The sequence below is a fragment of the Chiloscyllium punctatum genome, chromosome 5, assembly GCF_047496795.1.
Source record: "Chiloscyllium punctatum isolate Juve2018m chromosome 5, sChiPun1.3, whole genome shotgun sequence".
Taxonomy (NCBI): Eukaryota; Metazoa; Chordata; class Chondrichthyes; order Orectolobiformes; family Hemiscylliidae; genus Chiloscyllium; species Chiloscyllium punctatum.
In genome coordinates, this window is record NC_092743.1 from 64,360,485 (window position 1) to 64,379,408 (window position 18,924).

General features: G+C 40.8%; 1 protein-coding gene across 3 annotated transcripts in view; it reads left to right on the forward strand.

The window, feature by feature from the left end:
• Positions 1 to 18,924, forward strand: part of LOC140477125 (putative Polycomb group protein ASXL3) — a 308,321-nt gene that overhangs the window by 64,663 nt on the left and 224,734 nt on the right. For all 3 annotated transcript variants that reach the window (XM_072570448.1, XM_072570446.1, XM_072570447.1), the window contains 2 exons: positions 5,475 to 5,583; positions 7,102 to 7,213. In XM_072570448.1, coding sequence (XP_072426549.1) covers positions 5,475 to 5,583; positions 7,102 to 7,213 — 221 coding nt within the window. The remainder of the gene's footprint in view (positions 1 to 5,474; positions 5,584 to 7,101; positions 7,214 to 18,924) is intronic.

Genomic DNA, 18,924 nt, shown 5'->3' on the forward strand with positions numbered 1-18,924 from the left:
GTTGTGAGAGATGATCTAAGCTCGGATGATGTAGAAGCCATTTGAAATATAAAAATCAGCAAGGGAGAAAAGACATTAGTCAACAGACCCCCAAAAAGTAACCATTCTAGAAAGAATATAAATCAACAAGTAATAGCAACATGTAAAAAGAATTAATCTTCATGTTGATGGGATTAATCATATTGGAAAGGGTAGCTGCAATGATAAATTTGGAGAGTGCATTCGGGCTAGTTTTCTCGAGCAATATTGAAGCCAATCAGAAACAGGCTATCTTGGACCTGGTTATGGATAATGAGCCAAGCTTAATAAATGATCTCCAAATAAAGGATCCACTAAGAAGTAGTGATCATAACACTGTACAATGTAATATTGTGATGATGCTGCTCTTTTAACAAGGTTGTGTTGTCATTGGTTTTTTTTTCAAAAGTGTTTTACAAGACATAGGTTCTGAATTGTCTGGCTTGATCCAGCTTTTAAGTTTAAGAAAAGCATTTGGACAATGATAGGGGAATGGCCAATTCTCCCAGCACATCTTTTCTCTGGTTTGGTTTTGGTTGGGTTTTAGCAATCTAGCTGTTCAGAGAAAGCAGTCAGTCAGTTTTGAGGCTGTTGGTCAAAGAAACAGCTACATGGAAGAAGGTGTCCATGCTGAATCTCTCTGCCATCCCTCTCTCTGACATCTCTTCTGTAAGAACCTGTGATTATTTTTTTCTTTTTTGCCAAGGGGTGTTTAGGGGGATTGTTGCAAGTACTTGGAACAGCATCATTAAACTGGGATAACGTGTTCGGTTTTCAGATCGGTTGTTATTCTAATTCTGTCCTCTTGCCTGTGTTTCATCCAGTAATCTTGCAAATAAATTCTGTTTTGTTTAAAACTAAGTGATTGGGCCAGCTGCATCACTCCTGGAATATCCACTCAACACCTGCATAAAACAACTAGAAATGTTAGGGTCTGGGCTACTTTCTTGAAATGTTTTGAGGGGGTCTGGCCTGGTCCATAACAATATTTCATTGGAGAAAGAAAATTGGGTCAGAAGCAACCATGTTTAACTTAAGTAAAGGGAATTACAATGAAATGAGGATAGATTTAGCTAAAGTGAACTGGATGATTAGGTTAGCAGAAATGATAGTAAGGGAGCAGTGATAGACACTTAAGTTGATTATTCATGACTTTCAGCAAAAATACATCCCAGGGAGAAGAGATTCTAAGAGTGGGATAAACAAATCATGGTTAATCAAAGAAGATAAGGAGATTATTTAATGTTGAAAGAAAAAGTGAAAAGGAAGCCAATGTCAGTGATAACCACAAAGTCTAAAATAAATCCAAATCCAGCAAAGGAGGGCTAAAAAAGTAATAACACCCACTTCTACACAATAATGTGTAAAATTGCCTAGCTATGTCCTGTGCACAAAAACAAAATGTAATAACTTGCTCACTGATGCCCAATTTGGGTTCCACCAGCGTTACTCAACTCTCGATCTAATTATAGCCTTGGTTCAAATGGTAAATGGAGTATAATTTGGGAAAATGTGAAGTAGTTAGTTTTGGAAGGGAGAACAAAAGAACAGAACATGGAGATTATGGTAAATGGAGAAAATCTGCAGAAAGCTGCAGCATGAAGTGACTTGAGGTTTGTACATGAAACACAGAAAGCTAGCACACAGGTGCAGCACGTAGTCAGGAAGGCTAATGGAATGTTGACTCTTATTTCAGGAGGTTTGGCACTTAAGAGTAGAGAAGTTTTAATGTAAATGTACAAGGTGCTGGTGAGACCACATTTGGATACTGCAAGCAGTTTTGTCCCTTATTTAAAGAAGCATATTGGTCCATTGGAGGCAGTTCAGGGGAGGTTCACTACTATGATCTCTAGTACAGAGGGATTGTCTGATGATCAAATGCTAAAAGGGTTCAGACTCTACTCACTGGAGTTTAGAAGAATGAAAGGTGACCTCATTGAAGTCTAAAGGCTTCTTAAGGGGCTTGACAGGATAAATGCTGAGAGGATATTACACATGACAGAAGGGTCCAGGACCAGAGAGCATAGATTGAGGTTTGGAGGAATTAAGATTAAGAGAAGCAGGAATTTCAACTCTCATAGGGTTGTGAGTGTTTGGAACTTGTTGTCACAGAGACTGCGAGGGCAGAATCCTTGTGAATATTTAAGGCTGAGACAGGCTCTTGATCAGTAGGGGAAGGTTAGGTGGAATGTTGGGTTAGTCATGATTGTATTGAATAATGGAGTAAGCTCAAAGTGTCAAATGGCATGCTAATGTTCCTAATTCTTACGGTCTTATTGAAGAATTGGCATTTTTTTTTGCTTTTTGTTTATTTGCCCAGTTCAATCAATTCTATTCGCTTGTAAAGCAGAGACTCTAAACTCCAAGCACTTAGCTGTCTGATGATGGTAGCTAAGCATTTCTAGTTGGAGAATACTCAGCTTGAGGTAAGTACTGTCTCAGCAGCAGGAGACAATGATATGCTCCATCATTAGGAACAGCCATGTGCACCCATTCTGTGTGGAAATTGGGTTAAGCTTATCACTCATAACGCGAAAGTGAGGACTGCAGATACTGGAGATTAGAGTCGAGAGTTTGATGCTGGAAAAACACAGCAGGTCAGACAGTGTTCAAGGAGCAGGAGAATCAACATCTTGGCAAAAGCTTTTCATCAGGAATGAAGCGTGAGCTCAGGGGCTGGTGAGATAAATGAGAGAGGGTGGGGCTGGGGGAAGGTAGCTGAGAGCACGATAGGTAGATGGAGGTGGGGGTAATGGTGATAGATCAGAGAGGAAGGTGGAGCAGATAGGTGGGAAGGAACATGGACAGGTAGGATAGGTAATGAGGACAGTTCTGACTTGGAAGGTTGGAACTGGGATAAGGTGGGGGGTGGCAAATGAGGAAACTGATGAAATCCACATTGATGCCATAAAGTTAAAGGGTCCCAAGGTGGAAGCTGAGGCGTTCTTCCTCCAGTTGTCAGGTGGTTAGGGAGTGGCAATGGAGGAGGCCTAGGACCTACATGTCCTCAGCAGAGTGGGGGGCGGGGGGGTTGAAGTGTTTGGCCACTGGGCGGTGGAGTTGGTTGGTGTGGGTCTCCTGGAGATGTTCTCTGAAACGCTCTGCAAGAAGGCGTCCTGTCTCACCAGTGTAGAGGAGACCACATCAGGAGCAACAGATACAGTAAATGACATGTATGGAAGTACAGGTAATACTCTGATGAATGTGGAAGGCTCCTTTGGGGCCTTGGATGGAGGTGAGGGGAAGGTGTGGGCATAGGTTTTGCAATTCCTGCAGTGGCAGGGGAAGGTGCCGGGTGGGGAGGGTGGTTTGGTAGGGGACGTGGACTTGACAAGGGAGTCATGGAGGGAATGGTCTATCTTCTATGTCGTGTTTGTGTTCTGCAACAAAACTGGGCAGTCTTGTTCAGGATGCAAGCCTGGGCAAGGGTTTTGGAGAACTTATGTGGCCTAAATGTCAGGGAACTCTCACCTTCGCCCCTTGAGGCTACAGGAATGCAGTGTATGTGTTTAGTACTGACTTTATTGAAGTACATATTGGAAAGATAACATGCTTCGACATCGGTCCAGCTTTGGACACCATTCCAGAGTTTTTGTCAGGGTTTAGTCCTTTGTTTTTGCACACTCCTAAGATATCCACAAGGAGTTGAGCTATTTCCCCATAGCTGTGAGTTTGATTTGTGGGTGTCAGAGCTTGTCCACATGCTAATGAACATGCACATTGCATATCTGGCGCCATGTCCTTTGAGATCCTCTAAAGTTTTAGTCTGGTGCTGTAACGGAGGCAGTTTCTAGATGTTACCATTGGAGCCATAGGTGAGGTCTTGTGCTTTTGGAATATTGTGTGCAGTTCTAGTCTCCATCCTATAAGAGGGGTGTTGTGAAACTTGAAAGGGTTCAGAAAGAGTTGCAAGGGTTGGAGGATTAAGCTATAGAGAGAGGCTGAATAGGCTGGCACTATTTTCACTGGAGTGTTGGAGGCTGAGCGGTGACCTCATAGAGGTTTATAAAATCTTGAGGGGCATGGATAGGATAAATAAACAAGGTCTTTTCCCTTGGGCAAGCGAGTCCAGCACTAGAGGGCATAGATTTAGGATGAGAGGGGAAAGATTTAAAAGCAGCAACCTTTTCACGCAGCGGGTGGTGTATGTATGTATGTATGGAATGAACTGCCAGAGGAAATGGTGGAGGCTGGTACAATTACAACATTTAAAAGGCATCTGGATGGGTATATGAATAGGAAGGATTTAGAGAGATATGGGCCAAGTGTTGACAAATGGGACTAAATTAATTTAAGATATCAGCATGGTCAAGCTGGACCAAAGGGCCTGTTTCCATGCATTACATCTCTATGATTCTATGATGCATAGGATGTATCCTGTCAGGGTAAGACTTACACACTTGGCTCTCTTTTTCATATTTCTATTAGCTAGCAGTATAGGCTGAAAGTGAGAAGCAAGCGAGCACACATAAGTGAAAGCCATGCCAACTCTTTATACCCAGAAACTAGGCGCATCTGTCAATCTATTGGGAACGTAAAGCTGCCAATATTTGAAATACCTGGTGATGTTATCAACTGTAACAATATTACATTTAACAAATACGTTGGATTTTATTTTTTCCTTATTATCTCCACATTCTTATTATTAATTATCCAACTTAATGTTGTGAATAAATTGATAATACACTTTGTGAAAAGTATTCAGCTTAAGCAAGGAGATCAGAAAACATCAAAATTTTACCACATTAACCTTTTTCCCTGAGTTCAACAATATTATACATATATGCATAATTTTAACTGCTTATGTTTTATTTCATAGTGAGGTTGAAGAAATAATAGCGTGGAATCGTTTGTGATTTTGCTATGTAAAAGACAAGTTATTGTGTTTTAAATGTTATCAGCTGTACAGTGTTTCTTTTCTCATGACAAAATGGGATGAATACAAAACCAAAGAATTTTCACCTTATGTAAAAGAGTTATGTAGGCAACATCAGGTTATACCACTTCTGTAAAGAGAAAATGATAACAAAGATTTGCAATTGCAGTGTCTCTCAGCTTCCCCCGCCTCCACTTCCAGGTCATTCTAATGCATTTTCTTTTATTTCATTGAATACTGATACTCTTGAACTTTCCCCTTTGATCATTCTGGCATTTTCAAACACAAGGATGGTTTCTTAGATTTCTGCTGTGTGTGTTACAATACATATTTTGATTTGTCTTTAGTCTGCATATGTTTTAGATTGACAACTTGGTTGTGATTTAATTTGGATTTTGTTTGTTTTGATGCCTTATGGCCGATTTTACAAATGATCAATGTTAAAATTTGCACTTCATGTCTGCTATTGTAATGTTAATGCTGGTCAAGGTTGGAGGCATTTGCACAAAGTCCAAGTGGAAAGTGAATATTGTGTGAGAAGGGCTCACACGTTTATTTATGCATTTGTCTCTCAAATCAGTGGAACCTCTCCTCTGGCTTGCCTTAACGCCATGCTACATACCAATGCTCGTGTGGAAGATGGAGCTTTCTGTCGAATTCCAGGAAAGATGGGTCTTTATGCTCTTAAAGTAAGTAAATATATAAGATTTGTTGCATTTCTATTGTTTTAATATCACTAATACATAGGAAACTGTTGGTTTGTATGTCATTCAACTAAAAATGATAAAACACAGATGTATTCAAGTTTCATTGGAGACAAAAGACATATTACTTTTAGTTTTTTTGTAACTAAAGAGAATAACTACGTTTTATTACATCACATTGTCACGGAGACTTTATTCCTTCCAATCTGTTTTGAATAGATTATTAACTTAAGTAATCTTAAAATCCATAATGTTATTGTTGTGTCTTCAAAATCAAATATAAATTCAATTCATTTTTTAATTAGCAATCTATTGGCCTTCAATTTTTTTCAGTGTATATGAAGATATAGCATATGATATACACTATCAGTTTTATAGATTAAATCTTGACTGAGGTCAAACTCAATTGAGGATGTTCTCATGTGGACAAGCAATTGTGTATCAATTAGTTGCTCATATTGGTGAAGCAGCAGAAATGGTGAACTTTCAAGCAAAGCCTGTCATTTTCTGGAGGAAAACCTACATGTGCATCATGTCATTTCAACTCTAACATATCAAAATACTTCATAAACAGTATATTTATTTGAAGTACAAGACTCTGGTATACCAGGAGAACTCTCTGTACATCTAGATTTATTATGTCAGTTGAATGGACAGTCACAGTTTCACATTGTAACTGATGTATATCGTTTTTAATAATGCAGCAATCAATAACAACTTGCATTGCCTCTTTAACATTGCAAGTGTCCCAAGGCATGCTGCTTAGAGAAATGTACTAAACTAAAATGTCAAGATAATCTATGTGCTCAAGTCTTATATTCCAGCTGGAACCATAATTTATTGATTCAGAGGCAAGAGTGCTACCAAATGAAGTAAACTGGCATTGCACTGCAGTTGACTTGAAATGCAGAATAAAGTATCCAACAATAAATAAGCCTGCAGTCAATTATTGATTCCCTCGGATTTCTGAAGCTGAATGTGGTAGTGCAATATCAACCCTCTCTCTCTCTCTGTGCCCATCTGAATTCCCCAGTTGGTATAGTGCAAGTCATAATTATTACTGTGAAAAATGATACAAATATTTCACTTTTGAAAATTAATTTCTGGGAAGATAATTACTGTAAATATAGCTTTTATCTAGAACATAGAATGTATTGATATCTGCAAAATTATTGAAACTGTTCAGCCTTATTAATAGAGAAAGATTTATATTTCTCTTTGTAGTCTAGTTATTGATGTTACTCACTGGAATTGAAGATGTAAGTTATTGTTGTGAGTTGATACTAATAAACTTATCACAGTTCAGTGTACTCATAAAGATATATGTCAAAAATAACCCACATATTTTGTATGCGCAGCAAGCCTTAACAAGATATACATCAAGGTTTAAGGTTGTCAAGCTGCCTACTGCTCAAACCAAACATGATTGTTATGTTATTTTATATTAAAATGCTTTGTAAAAAGAATATGTGACCACTGCTTAACTGATTTTCTTATCTACAGAAAAATGAATTGGTAATGTCAGCAGAGGGGGTCATTGATTTGGAGGGCGAATCAGATTTAGACAGCTGTGAAATGGCTGAGACAAACAACAGTAATGGAGAGGAAAATGGAGGTATGTGGAGTTTTCAGTAATTTTGGATATGGTGCTGTGATAGTTTGCAAATTGAGAAGGTAGGCTTTTGACATTTGTCAGATGCAATTTAGAAACAATGAATAAGACACAGTAGGTCTGTCTAGTATATTCGCCCTACTGTTAAATGCTCTTATGGACTGCATCTAGCAACACGTTCTGTGCCATTTAGTCGGTATACCATTGCAGGCAGTAATCTTTTGAATATATTTCAGAATGTTAAAGTAAATGTTTCACCTGCTGCCATTATTCATTAACAATTTAAATTTTGGCATATAGCTTTTACATAATTTATATAATACAATCATTTCACAAGATAAACACTTGATATAGTGAGTTTTATTGTATTTGTCTGGATCTATTTTTCAATGTTTGAGTCAGATTGCAGGATTAATAAAGAAAGCCCTGGGGTATATTGATTGATTGATTGAACTATAAAGACTGTGATAGTTTTTCTTTCAATAGCAACTTTCATTTACGGTATGAAGTACTGTTAATCTAAAAGGTATCCCAAGGCACTTCACAAATAGATGTAAGAAAAACAGATGCTAAATTGTAGAAAGGGATGAGGTGAAGTGACTGATAGCTTGCTCAAAGAGAAGAATTTTAAAAGTGGAGATTTAGGTGGGGGAAAGATTCATAAAATGAAAACACAACTCCAACCTACCTCCAATCTACCCACTTCAAGTTTGTTGAAGATGAGTCAAATAACATGTAATTAAGACTTAGGTAAAGGGTTAGTCCGTCAATAAAATATTTTACAGAAGATACATCATTTTATTTTAAGTAATGCATTATTTTTAATTTCTTGTAAGCAAGGTTTACAAGCAATCAGGAAAATTTAGCAGATCAAAGTAGGAAGGGCAGTATCTATGAAAGAAGTACCTCTACCAGCCCACCAATCATATCTTCTAAAAAAATCCACAATGTTTAATTTCCCAACCATTTCTCTTCATCAATATAGAAAACAGCAGCAGGAAGTAGGTCATTCAGCCCTTCAAGCTTGCTCTGTCATTCAATATGTTCATGACTGATCATGTAACTCAGTATCCTATTCCTGCTTTTTCTCCATATCCTTTTATCCCTTTAGTCTTAAGAAATGTATCTTACTCCTTCCTGAAAGCCTTCAATGTTTTCATTTCAACTGCATTCTGTGGCAAGGCTCACCACTCTGGTGAAGCATTTTTTCCTCATCTCAGTCCTAAATGGCCTACCCTGTACCCTTAAACTGTGGCCCCTGGTTCTGGAGTCCCTTCTCATTGAAAACAACCTCGCTGACTGATGTTGACTGGCCTCAACCTCCAACACCCACCATTTGCTCTTCAGCTGTTCTCCAACCTTATGATCAGGGTGGGACTCAAACTTTCTGCCTGCCTATAGACAAGAAACCTGTTGAGCTAATTGAGGAATACAGTAATATTTATGGGTTTTAATGGATGGAAGGAACCAAAGTGAAAATGTTATATAATCGGTAAAAAGTTCAGGTACACGTTGTCCAAGATATCAGTCAGGATGGCTTCTGCATTGGAGACATTTAGACAGGGATGCCCTGTTATTAAACTGTATGAATCCTCAAACCTGCCAGCAAAGACAATTTTAATAGACACCATGTCCTCCTCTGTAGCACTTTTCAGATTAAATATTCAGTAAACATTCAACAAGCAACCATAAAAGAGTAAGAATTTAAGTGCATACATTTATGTACGTGGGGTGGGAGATAGGGGATGTGGTTAGGGTTCTTGTTGGGTGAGTTGAATAGGGTGCCAGATAGTAGAATGTCAGGTAAGTGAATGAGTGCTTAGGATAAGTTGGGTATTAGATTGAGGGATGTTCAGGTTAGGTGAGGCGTATCAGGTTGAGTTGTAAGGAGTGTTTGATATGGTGGGGGATAGGTATGTGATGGGTCAGTGACTGGTTTAGCACGGGTTGGGGGATGGGGAAGCATCAGATCAGGTCGGCATTAGGGCTGGTATAGTTGTGGGTGTCATTTGAGAGTTAGGAGTTCAGTTTATTAGTTAGCCAGAATTGCTGAAAAAATACACGTTTTGTCAAAGCTTTTTGTTTTGCACAGATTATCAAAATTTGCATGCAGCATACAAAAGTAAAAAGAAATCAACATTCATAAATTTCAGTACAATGATTTTATGAAAGTTCTGTTCCAAGCCACTATTCGAGGTAGATTAGTTTTAATTCTCTCACATTCCTTGGGTAACTCTTATGCTTAAGTGAGTCGGAACCTTCCACATTCTCCGAATTTAATGGACATTTTCCAGAAGGTTCCAAATTCCAAGGAATTGCTGATTGGGATCTTCAATTCCCTCAGCAATTCTCATTGAGTCAACTGCGTTTGGATCCCAAATATTCCCAATGCATATTGTTGCTGCAGTGACTCTCTGGATATTGGATTATCAAGGCAATTAATGATTGTTGTCATGGATGTTTTGGCTAAAATGGCACAGAACAAATAATCAACATGGATAGATGGTGAAGAAACTCCACAGAGGCTTGGTATCCTGTCACCAAGTTACCACTTATTTGCACATGAACTGTCCTTGACTTTAGTATTGCCTCATTAAGAATCAGATACCAGTATGTTAGTATTTCTGACATTCAGCCTTTTTATATGTCAGCCACAGCTCCCTAATTGAACCAAATTAACAGCCCCAATCAGGGAATTCATATTCTATGACGTCCACCAGGCTGACCTCATCACAATCACTACAGATGGCATGTATCCTTGATTCTGAAAGAGTTTCAAAAGGAAATTTGTGAGGCAATAACAAATATGGCCAAAGAATGACAGGACACTGAAGATGCGCAATAAAATTGAAAATAGGCCTCAGTAATGACTATGAGAAATAACATGAACAAATCAGCTAAAGCAACTGCTATCCAGTCGTTTTGCCCCAATTCCATCTAAAAGAATTAAGTTATTTACCATACGTTTTTCAGCCTTGAGAAAGTAGCAGAAATTGGGAAAGTTCATGGTTTGGCCTTTTCACCTCAGGATAAAGTGCAAGATATTCACTGTTGGTTGAGGGGTTTGAGGTGACAGTGATGGGCAGCCAACCCATTAAAAGATTTGAAGGTAGCCATTTGGGCTGCAAATTGTGGGGTGGTTTATTTAAAAGGTCCACCTTAGTGCTGTGGGACTTTATCCACATTATAATAATAAAAAAAACCCTCCAGTCCTCACTTCTCACAACACCTCAACACCCATGGACTCCCTATTTGCTATCCCTATTCATACACCCACCCGTCATGATCTCAATGCCAAACAATGGCACTACTGTGCCCATTTAAACTGTTTAGATAATGTAAACACAGTAAGATGTATTGCAAAAAACTTTCCATTCGTTGGAAAAAAATTAAAATATTAGATCATTCAGATGATTAAAATGATCAATAACTGAAATTGCAAGCACTTGCAACCTCTTCACACTATTTTTTATAAAATTGTGAAATTGACAACAGAGACCAGATGGCCAGAGCTCAGCAGAGACCTAGATGTTTGTTGCGAATGGTGGTGGACAATTAAGCAACTCAGTGGAGGAGGAAGTTTCACAAATATCCCAATCCTCAATGATGAAAAAGCCCAGCGCATCATTGCAAAAGATACGGCTGAAGCAGTCACAGCTCTGGAATATTAGATCACATGAAATCCAGTGTGAGCTGGCAAATTGCATACAAAATTGATGTTAGGAAGCAGAGGGTAATAGTGGAAGGATGCTTGTTGGACTGGAGGCCTGTAACTAGTTGAGTGCCTCAGGGGTCAGAGCTGGGCCCAATACTGTTTGTTATCTATATTAATGATTTGGATGAGAATGTATAAGACATGATTAGTCAGTTTGATGATGACACTAACACAGGCAGTATCGTGGACTGTGACAAAGGTTATCAAAAATTGCAGCAGGACCTTGACCAGATGGAGAAGTAGGCTAGAAATGGCAAGTGGAGTTTAATATAGATGAGTGTGAGGTCTTGCATTTTGGTAAGTAAAATAAATGTAGGAGTTTCATGATGAATGACAAGGCCGTAAGGAGTGTAGTAGAACAGGGTGATCTTGGAGTTCAGGTTCACAGTTCTCTAAAAGTGGAGTCATAGGTAGACAGGGAACTGAAGAAGACTTTTGACACACTGGCCTTCATCAATCAGAGCACTGAGTATAGAAGCTGGGAAGTTATGTTGCAGTTATATAGGATGTTGGGGAGGCCGCACATGGAGTATTGTGTTTAGTTTTGGCCATCTTGTTATAGGAAGGATTGTGAGAAGATTTGTAGCTCAGGTGCTCGTTGTTGTGGTTCTGTTCGCCGAGCTGGGAATTTGTGTTGCAGACGTTTCGTCCCCTGTCTAGGTGACATCCTCAGTGCTTGGGAGCCTCCTGTGAAGCGCTTCTGTGATCTTTCCTCCGCCATTTGTAGCGGTTTGAATCTGCCGCTTCCGGTTGTCAGTTCCAGCTGTCCGTTGCAGTGGCCGCTATATTGGGTCCAGGTCAATGTGCTTATTGATTGAATCTGTGGATGCGTGCCATGCCTCTAGGAATTCCCTGGCTGTTCTCTGTTTGGCTTGTCCTATAATAGTAGTGTTGTCCCAGTCGAATTTATGTTGCTTGTCATCTGCGTGTGTGGCTACTAAGGCTAGCTGGTCATGTAGTTTTGTGGCTAGTTGGTGTTCATGGATGCGGATCGTTAGCTGTCTTCCTTTTTGTCCTATATAGTGTTTTGTGCAGTTCTTGCATGGGATTTTGTACACTACATTAGTTTTCCTCATGCTGGGTATCGGGTCCTTCGTTCTGGTGAGTTGTTGTCTGAGAGTGGCTATTGGTTTGTGTGCTGTTATGAGTCCTAGTGGTCACAGTAGTCTGGCTGTCAGTTCGGAAATGCTCTTGATGTATGGTAGTGTGGCTAGTCCTTTGGGTTGCGGCATGTCCTCATTCCATTGTCTTTCCCTTAGGCATCTGTTAATAGCCACATTACCATACATCAAGAGCATTTCCGAACTGACAGCCAGACTACTGCGACCACTAGGACTCATAACAGCGTACAAACCAACAGCCACTCTCAAACAACAACTCACCAGAACGAAGGACCTGATACCCAGCATGAGCAAAACTAATGTAGTGTACAAAATCCCATGCAAGAACTGCACAAAACACTATATAGGACAAAAAGGAAGACAGCTAATGATCCGCATCCATGAACACCAACTAGCCACGAAACGACATGACCAGCTAGCCTTAATAGCCACACACGCAGATGACAAGCAACATGAATTCGACTGGGACAACACTACTATTACAGGACAAGCCAAACAGAGAACAGCCAGGGAATTCCTAGAGGCATGGCACTCATCCACAGATTCAATCAATAAGCACATTGACCTGGACCCAATATACCGACCACTGCAATGGACAGCTGGAACTGACAACCGGGAGCGGCAGATTCAAACCACTACAAATGCCGGAGGAAAGATCACAGAAGCACATCACAGGAAGCTCCCAAGCACTGAGGATGTCACCTAGACAGGGGATGAAACGTCTGCAACACAAATGCCCAGCTCGGCGAACAGAACCACAGCATAGGAAGGATATTATTAAACTGGAAAGAGTGCAGAAGAAATTTATGAGGATGTTGTCCAGACTCAATGTTCTGAGTTATAGAGAGAGGTTCGATAAGCTAGGACCTTTTTCTTGAGAGAGTAGGAGACTGAGGGGAGTTCTTAAAGAGGTGCATAAGATCATGAGAGGTATGGATAGGGTGAATGCATTCAGTCTTTTTCCCAGGGTTGGGGAATCGAGGACTAGAGGGCATCAGTTTAAGGTTAGAGGAGAAAGAATAAAAGGGAACCTGAGGGGAAACTTTTTTATACAAAGGGTGGTACGCATATGGAATGAGCTGCCAGCGAAAGTAGTTGAGGTGGGTACATTAATAACATTTAAGAGGCTTTTGCACAAATACATGGATAGGAAAGGATTGGAAGGATATGGCCAAGTGCAGGGAAATAGGGTTAGCATGGATGGACATATTTGGTCAGCATGGAGCAGTTTGGGCCAAAGAGCCTGTCTCTATGCTGTAGGACTCTATGTCTATGATTCTGTATGAGCACTGTTCAGGCTGAAGAGCTGAGTGCATAAACTACCTTGGCCTCCTCCAGTGATTCCCCAGCATTACACATACCAGACTTCATTCAATTCAATTCACTCCATATATGTCAAGAAACAGTTGGAGGCCCTGGATACTGCGAAGGCTATGGGCCGTGACAACATTCTGGCAATAGTACTGAAGGCTTGTGCTCCAGAACTTGGCACGCCTCTAGCCAAGCTCTTTCAGTGCAATTACAACACTGGTATCTACCCAACAATGTTGAAAATTGCCCAGATATGTCCTGTACTTAAAAAGCAGGACAAATCCAGCAATCCAGCATTTATCTCCATCAGTCTACTCTCGATTATCAGTAAAGTGATGGAAGGTGTCTTCAGCAGTTCTATCAAGTTTTGCATGCTCAGTAATAACCTGCTCAGTGATGCCCAGTTTGGGTTCCACCATGGCCACTCAGCTCCTGCTCTCAATACAGTCTTGATTCAAACATGGACAAAACAGCTATATTCCATGGGTGAGGTGAGAGTGAAAGTCATTGACATCAAGGCTGCATTTGAGTAAGTATGGCTTCAAGGAACCCATAAAATTGGAATCAATGGGTATCAGAGGTAAACTCTCTGTTGCTTGGAATCATACCTTGCACGTAGGAAGATGGTTGGGGTTGTTAGGGGCCAGTCACCTCAGCTCTAGGGCATCTTGCAGGAGTTCCTCAGGGTAGTATCCTGGATTCAACCATCTTCAACTGCTTCATCAATGCCTTCCTTCCACCATAAGGTCAAAAGTGGGGATGCTTGCCTATGATTGCATCATGTTTGGCACTATTTGTGACTCCTCAGATACTGAAGCAGTCCATAATGACCAGAACTTCACCTGGGTCTGCTACATAATCACTGTGGCTATAAGAGCAGGTCAGAGGATAGGAATATTGTGGCGAGTCACTTCCTGACTCCCCAAAGTCTGTCCATCATCTACAAGGCACAAGTCAGGAGCGTGATGGAATACTCCCCATTTGTCTGGATGGGTGAAGCTCCAACAACACTCACAAAATTTGACACCATCCAGGACATAGCAGTCAGCTTAATTGGCACTACATCCTCAAGCATCCAGTCCCTCCACCACCAACTCAGTAATAGCAGTGTGTGCTATCTACAAGATGCACTGCAAAAAATCAGCAAAGATCCTCAGACAGCACCTTCCAAACTCATGGCCATTTCCATCTAGAAGGGCAAGGGCACAGATATATGAGAACACCATCACCTGCAAGTTCCCCTCCAAGCCACTCACTATCCTGAATATAACACTGTTCCTAGGTCAGAATCCTTGAATTCCCACGCTAATGGCATTGTGGGTCAACTCACTGTAGGTGGACTGCTGCAGTTCAAGAAGGCAGCTCACCACCATCTTCTGAAGGGCAACTAGAGATAGGCAATAAATGCTGGCCAGCCAGCAATGCTAACATCGCACAAAGATGATTAAAAAGGACAATGTGCTTATTGCTTCAATACATTATATAGTATGTGAATGAGCATATGAGCACATGAAGAAAAGGATAGGGCGACATAATTTGACATGGAGGTATTAACAACCAAAAGGGAAAGTTTTAAGGATGTAACCTGGCATATGGTGGCTGAAGGGATTGTATTGAAGGGCACAGACATTCAAAGTGTTTACTCATGCAGATCACGGTTCACAATAACTCTGAGGTGTCATAAGCCACAAGCGCTTTAACAAGCTGGTCTGGCTCCATGAAAATTGTCAGTTTGCAATTAAACAGTCAGCATCATGGTGAAGCAGTCTGGGAAGAGTGTGGTGCAATGAACATCACAGTGATGTTCACAATAGTACCTTGTATTTGCATCTTACTGTTTAAAAAAATTCCACCAAAAGTGACATCACACAAAACCTGTAAATTTATTGGCTCAAGTATTAACTTTTTGGAAATTTACCTAACAAGTCAGAGAAACAGCAGGAATTCTGAAGGGGCTGTGCAGAGCAGGCAATCATAAATCAAGGCCAAGGCTTGAGGCCCACACCACTTACTTTGGGAGCTGAAGAGGCAGCTGGGCCTGTGAGGGACCTACTCGTGCTGAGTAAGAGAGTGGAAAAAAAAGCATGACATCAAGGAAAACATCAACTTCATTATTTGGTAAGAAACTATTTTTAGGGATTGTCTACAAATCACTATAAATTAGAAAAGCGCATTTTTTAAACAAGTAATTATACTTTATTTTAACCAAGGAAGTTAAACCAATCGAATAAGGTAATGATGATAATGTAAGGGAAGTAAATTTGTGACTTAAAGTAAGGTCTTCAAAGACTTAAGGCAAGAACTTTGCATTGCTGTGCAAGTTTTTGGAATGAAACAAGGTCCTTAGCATAATTAATATTCTTGATCCAAAGAGAAGTCATGGTAGCAGCATTCAAATCCATCATATGCCCGTCCTGCACTATGTGGGGAGTCGTGGACATTTCTACTGTCCCTGGTGGCCATCTGTGCAGACAGTGTGTCCAGCTACAACTACTGGCCAATGACATTTCTGAGCTGTAGCTGGACACACTTTCTGCACTGTGAAGGATCTGAGATGCTGAAATTGTCGTGGACAACACATTTGTTGAGTTGGTCACAACTCAGGCAAAGACTAAACAAGCAGAAAAAGGATCGGCAATTACCAGGTAGAGTAGAGGAAGGCAGGTAGTGCAGGACATGCCTGTGGCCATCACTCTCCCTAATGTATACACCATTTTGGATTCTTGGTGGGGAGTGCCTTCTTGTGGGATAGCAGTGGAAGTATCATGGCACCATGAGTGGCTCTGGTGCATACAAGGGGAGGTAGAAGAAGTGCAGAGGTATAGTGCCATGGGTTTTAATAATAAAGAAAACAGATAAGTGTTTCTGCAGCCACAAGAGAGGCTCTGGGATATATGTTACCTCCTGGTGCCAGTGTCAAGGATGTCTTACAGTGGTTACAGGGCATTTTGAAGGAGGAGGGTGAAAGTCCAGTGATACTGGTATACAAAAAGCATTGGGGAAAAAAGAGATTGTATAAACAGAATATAGGAAGTTAGGATGTACATTTTAGAAAAAGGATCTCACAGCTGGCAATTGCAGGAGGGATTTGGATTCCTGGGACATTGGGACCAGGATTGGTTGCATCTGGGCAGCTTAGGGATATTTGCTAGTGCTGTCGGGAAGGATTTACTGTCTCAAGTGGCAGGGGAATGGGATGCTGACCAGAGAAGACAGAAAAGAGAGAACCAAGGATAAAAACAAAAGACAAAAAGGTAAGAAGTGAAAGTGGAAAGCAGAAAAAAATCAAAGGTTGAGAAACAAATATAGTGCAAATAGATTTAAGATATCGAACAAGGTTTAAAAAAAAAGAGTTCAGAGACAGTATATTCCTGTTAGTGTGAAAGGAAAGGCTAGTAGGTATAGGGAATGCTGGATGACTAAAGAAATTGAGGGTTTGGTTAAGAAAAAGAAGGAAGCATGGTCAGGTATAGACAAGTTAGATCAAGTGAATCCTTAGAAGAGTGTAAAAACAATTGAAGTGTACTTAAGAGGGAAATCAGGAGGGCAAAAAGGGAACATGAAATAGCTTTGGCAAATAGAGTTAAGGAGAATCCAAATGGCTTTTACAAATACATTAAGGACAAAAGGGTAACCAGGGAGAAAATAGGGCCCCTCAAAGATCAGCAAGGTAACCTTTGTTTGGAGCCGCAGGAGATGGGGGAGGTGCTAAATGAGTATTTTCCATCAGTGTTTACTGTGGAAAAGGACATGGACGATAGAATGTTGGGAAATAGATGGTGACATCTTGAAAAATGTCTGTATTACAGAGGAGGAAGTGCTGGATGTCTAGAAACGCATAAAAGTGGATAAATCCCCAGACCTGATCAGGGTACCCTAGAACTCTGTGGGAAGCCAGGAAGGTGACTCCTGGGCCCCTTGCGGAGATATTTGTATCATCAATAGTCACAGGTGAGGTGCTGGAAGACTGGAGTTTTTCTAACGTGGTGCCACTGTTTAAGAAAGGTGGTAAGGACAAATCAGGGAACTATAGACCAGTGAGCCTGACATCAGTACTGTCAAGTTGTTGAAGGGACTCCTGAGGGACAGAAGGTATACGTATTTGGAAAGACAAGAACTCATCAGGGATAGTCAACATGGCTTTGTGTGTGGGAAACCATGTCTCACATTGATTGAGTTTTTTGAAGAAGTAACAAAGAGGATTGATGAGGGTAGAGCGGTGGACGTTATCTACATGGACTTCAGTAAGGCGTTCGACAAGGTTCCCCGTGGGAGACTGGTTAGCACGGTTAGATCTCATGGAATACAGGGAGAACTAGCCATTTGGACACAGAATCAGCTCGAAGGTAGAAGACAGAAGGTGGTGGTGAAGGATTGTTTTTCAAACTGGAGGCCTGTGACCAGTGGAGTGCCACAAGGATCGGGTGCTGGGTCCACGACTTTTCATCATTTAGATAAATGATTTGGCTGTGAGCATAAAAGGTATAGTTAGTAACTTTGCAGATGACACCAAAATTGGAGGTGTAGTGGACAGTGAAGAAGGTTACCTCAGATTACAACGGGATCTTGATCAGGTGGGCCAATGGGCTGAGGAGAGGCAGATGGATTTTAATTTAGATAAATGTGACGTGCTGCATTTTGGGAAAGCAAATTTTAGCAGGACTTATACACTTAATGGTAAGGTCCTAGGGAGTGTTGCTGAACAAAGAGACCTTGGAGTGCAGGTTCATAGCCCTTTGAAAGCAGAGTTGCAGGTAGATAGGATAGTGAAGAAGGAGTTTGGTATGCTTTCTTTTATTGGTCAGAGTACTGGGTACAGGAGTTGGGAGGTCATGTTGCGGCTGTACAGGACATTGGTTGGGCCACTTTTGGAATATTGTGTGCAATTCTGGTCTCCTTCCTATCGAAAGAATGTTGTGACACAGAAAAGATTTACAAGGATGTTGCCAGGGTTGGAGGGTTTGAGCTATAGAGAGAGGTTCATTAGGCTGGCGTGGTTTTCCCTGGAGTGTCAAAGGCTGACGGGTGATTTTATAGAGATTTGTAAAATCATCAGGGGCATGGATAGGATAAATAGACAAAATCTTTTCCCTGGGGTGGGGGAATCCAGAACTGGAGGGCATAGATTTAGGGTGAGAGGAGAAAGATTTACAAGGTACCTAAGGGGCAACTTTTTCATGCAGAGGGTGGTACATGTATGCCAGAGGAAGTGGTGGAGGTTATTACAATTGCAACATTTTAAAGGTATCTGGATAGGTATATGAATAGGAAGAGTTTGGAGGGATATGGGCCAGGTGCTGGCAGGTGGGACTAGATTGGGTTGGGATATCTGGTCGGCATGGATGAGTTTGACTGAAGGATCTGTTTCTGTGCTGTACATCTCTGTGACTCTATGATGCTATATGTCTTAATTCACAGAGAATTCACAATGAGGTAGGTGAATTTACAGCACAAATGGATTTAACCGTAATGATATTGTTACAATTTCAGAGACATGGTTGCGGGGTTACCAAGGATGTGAACTAAACCTTCAAGGGTAATCCCATTATTGAACAGCGACAGACAAA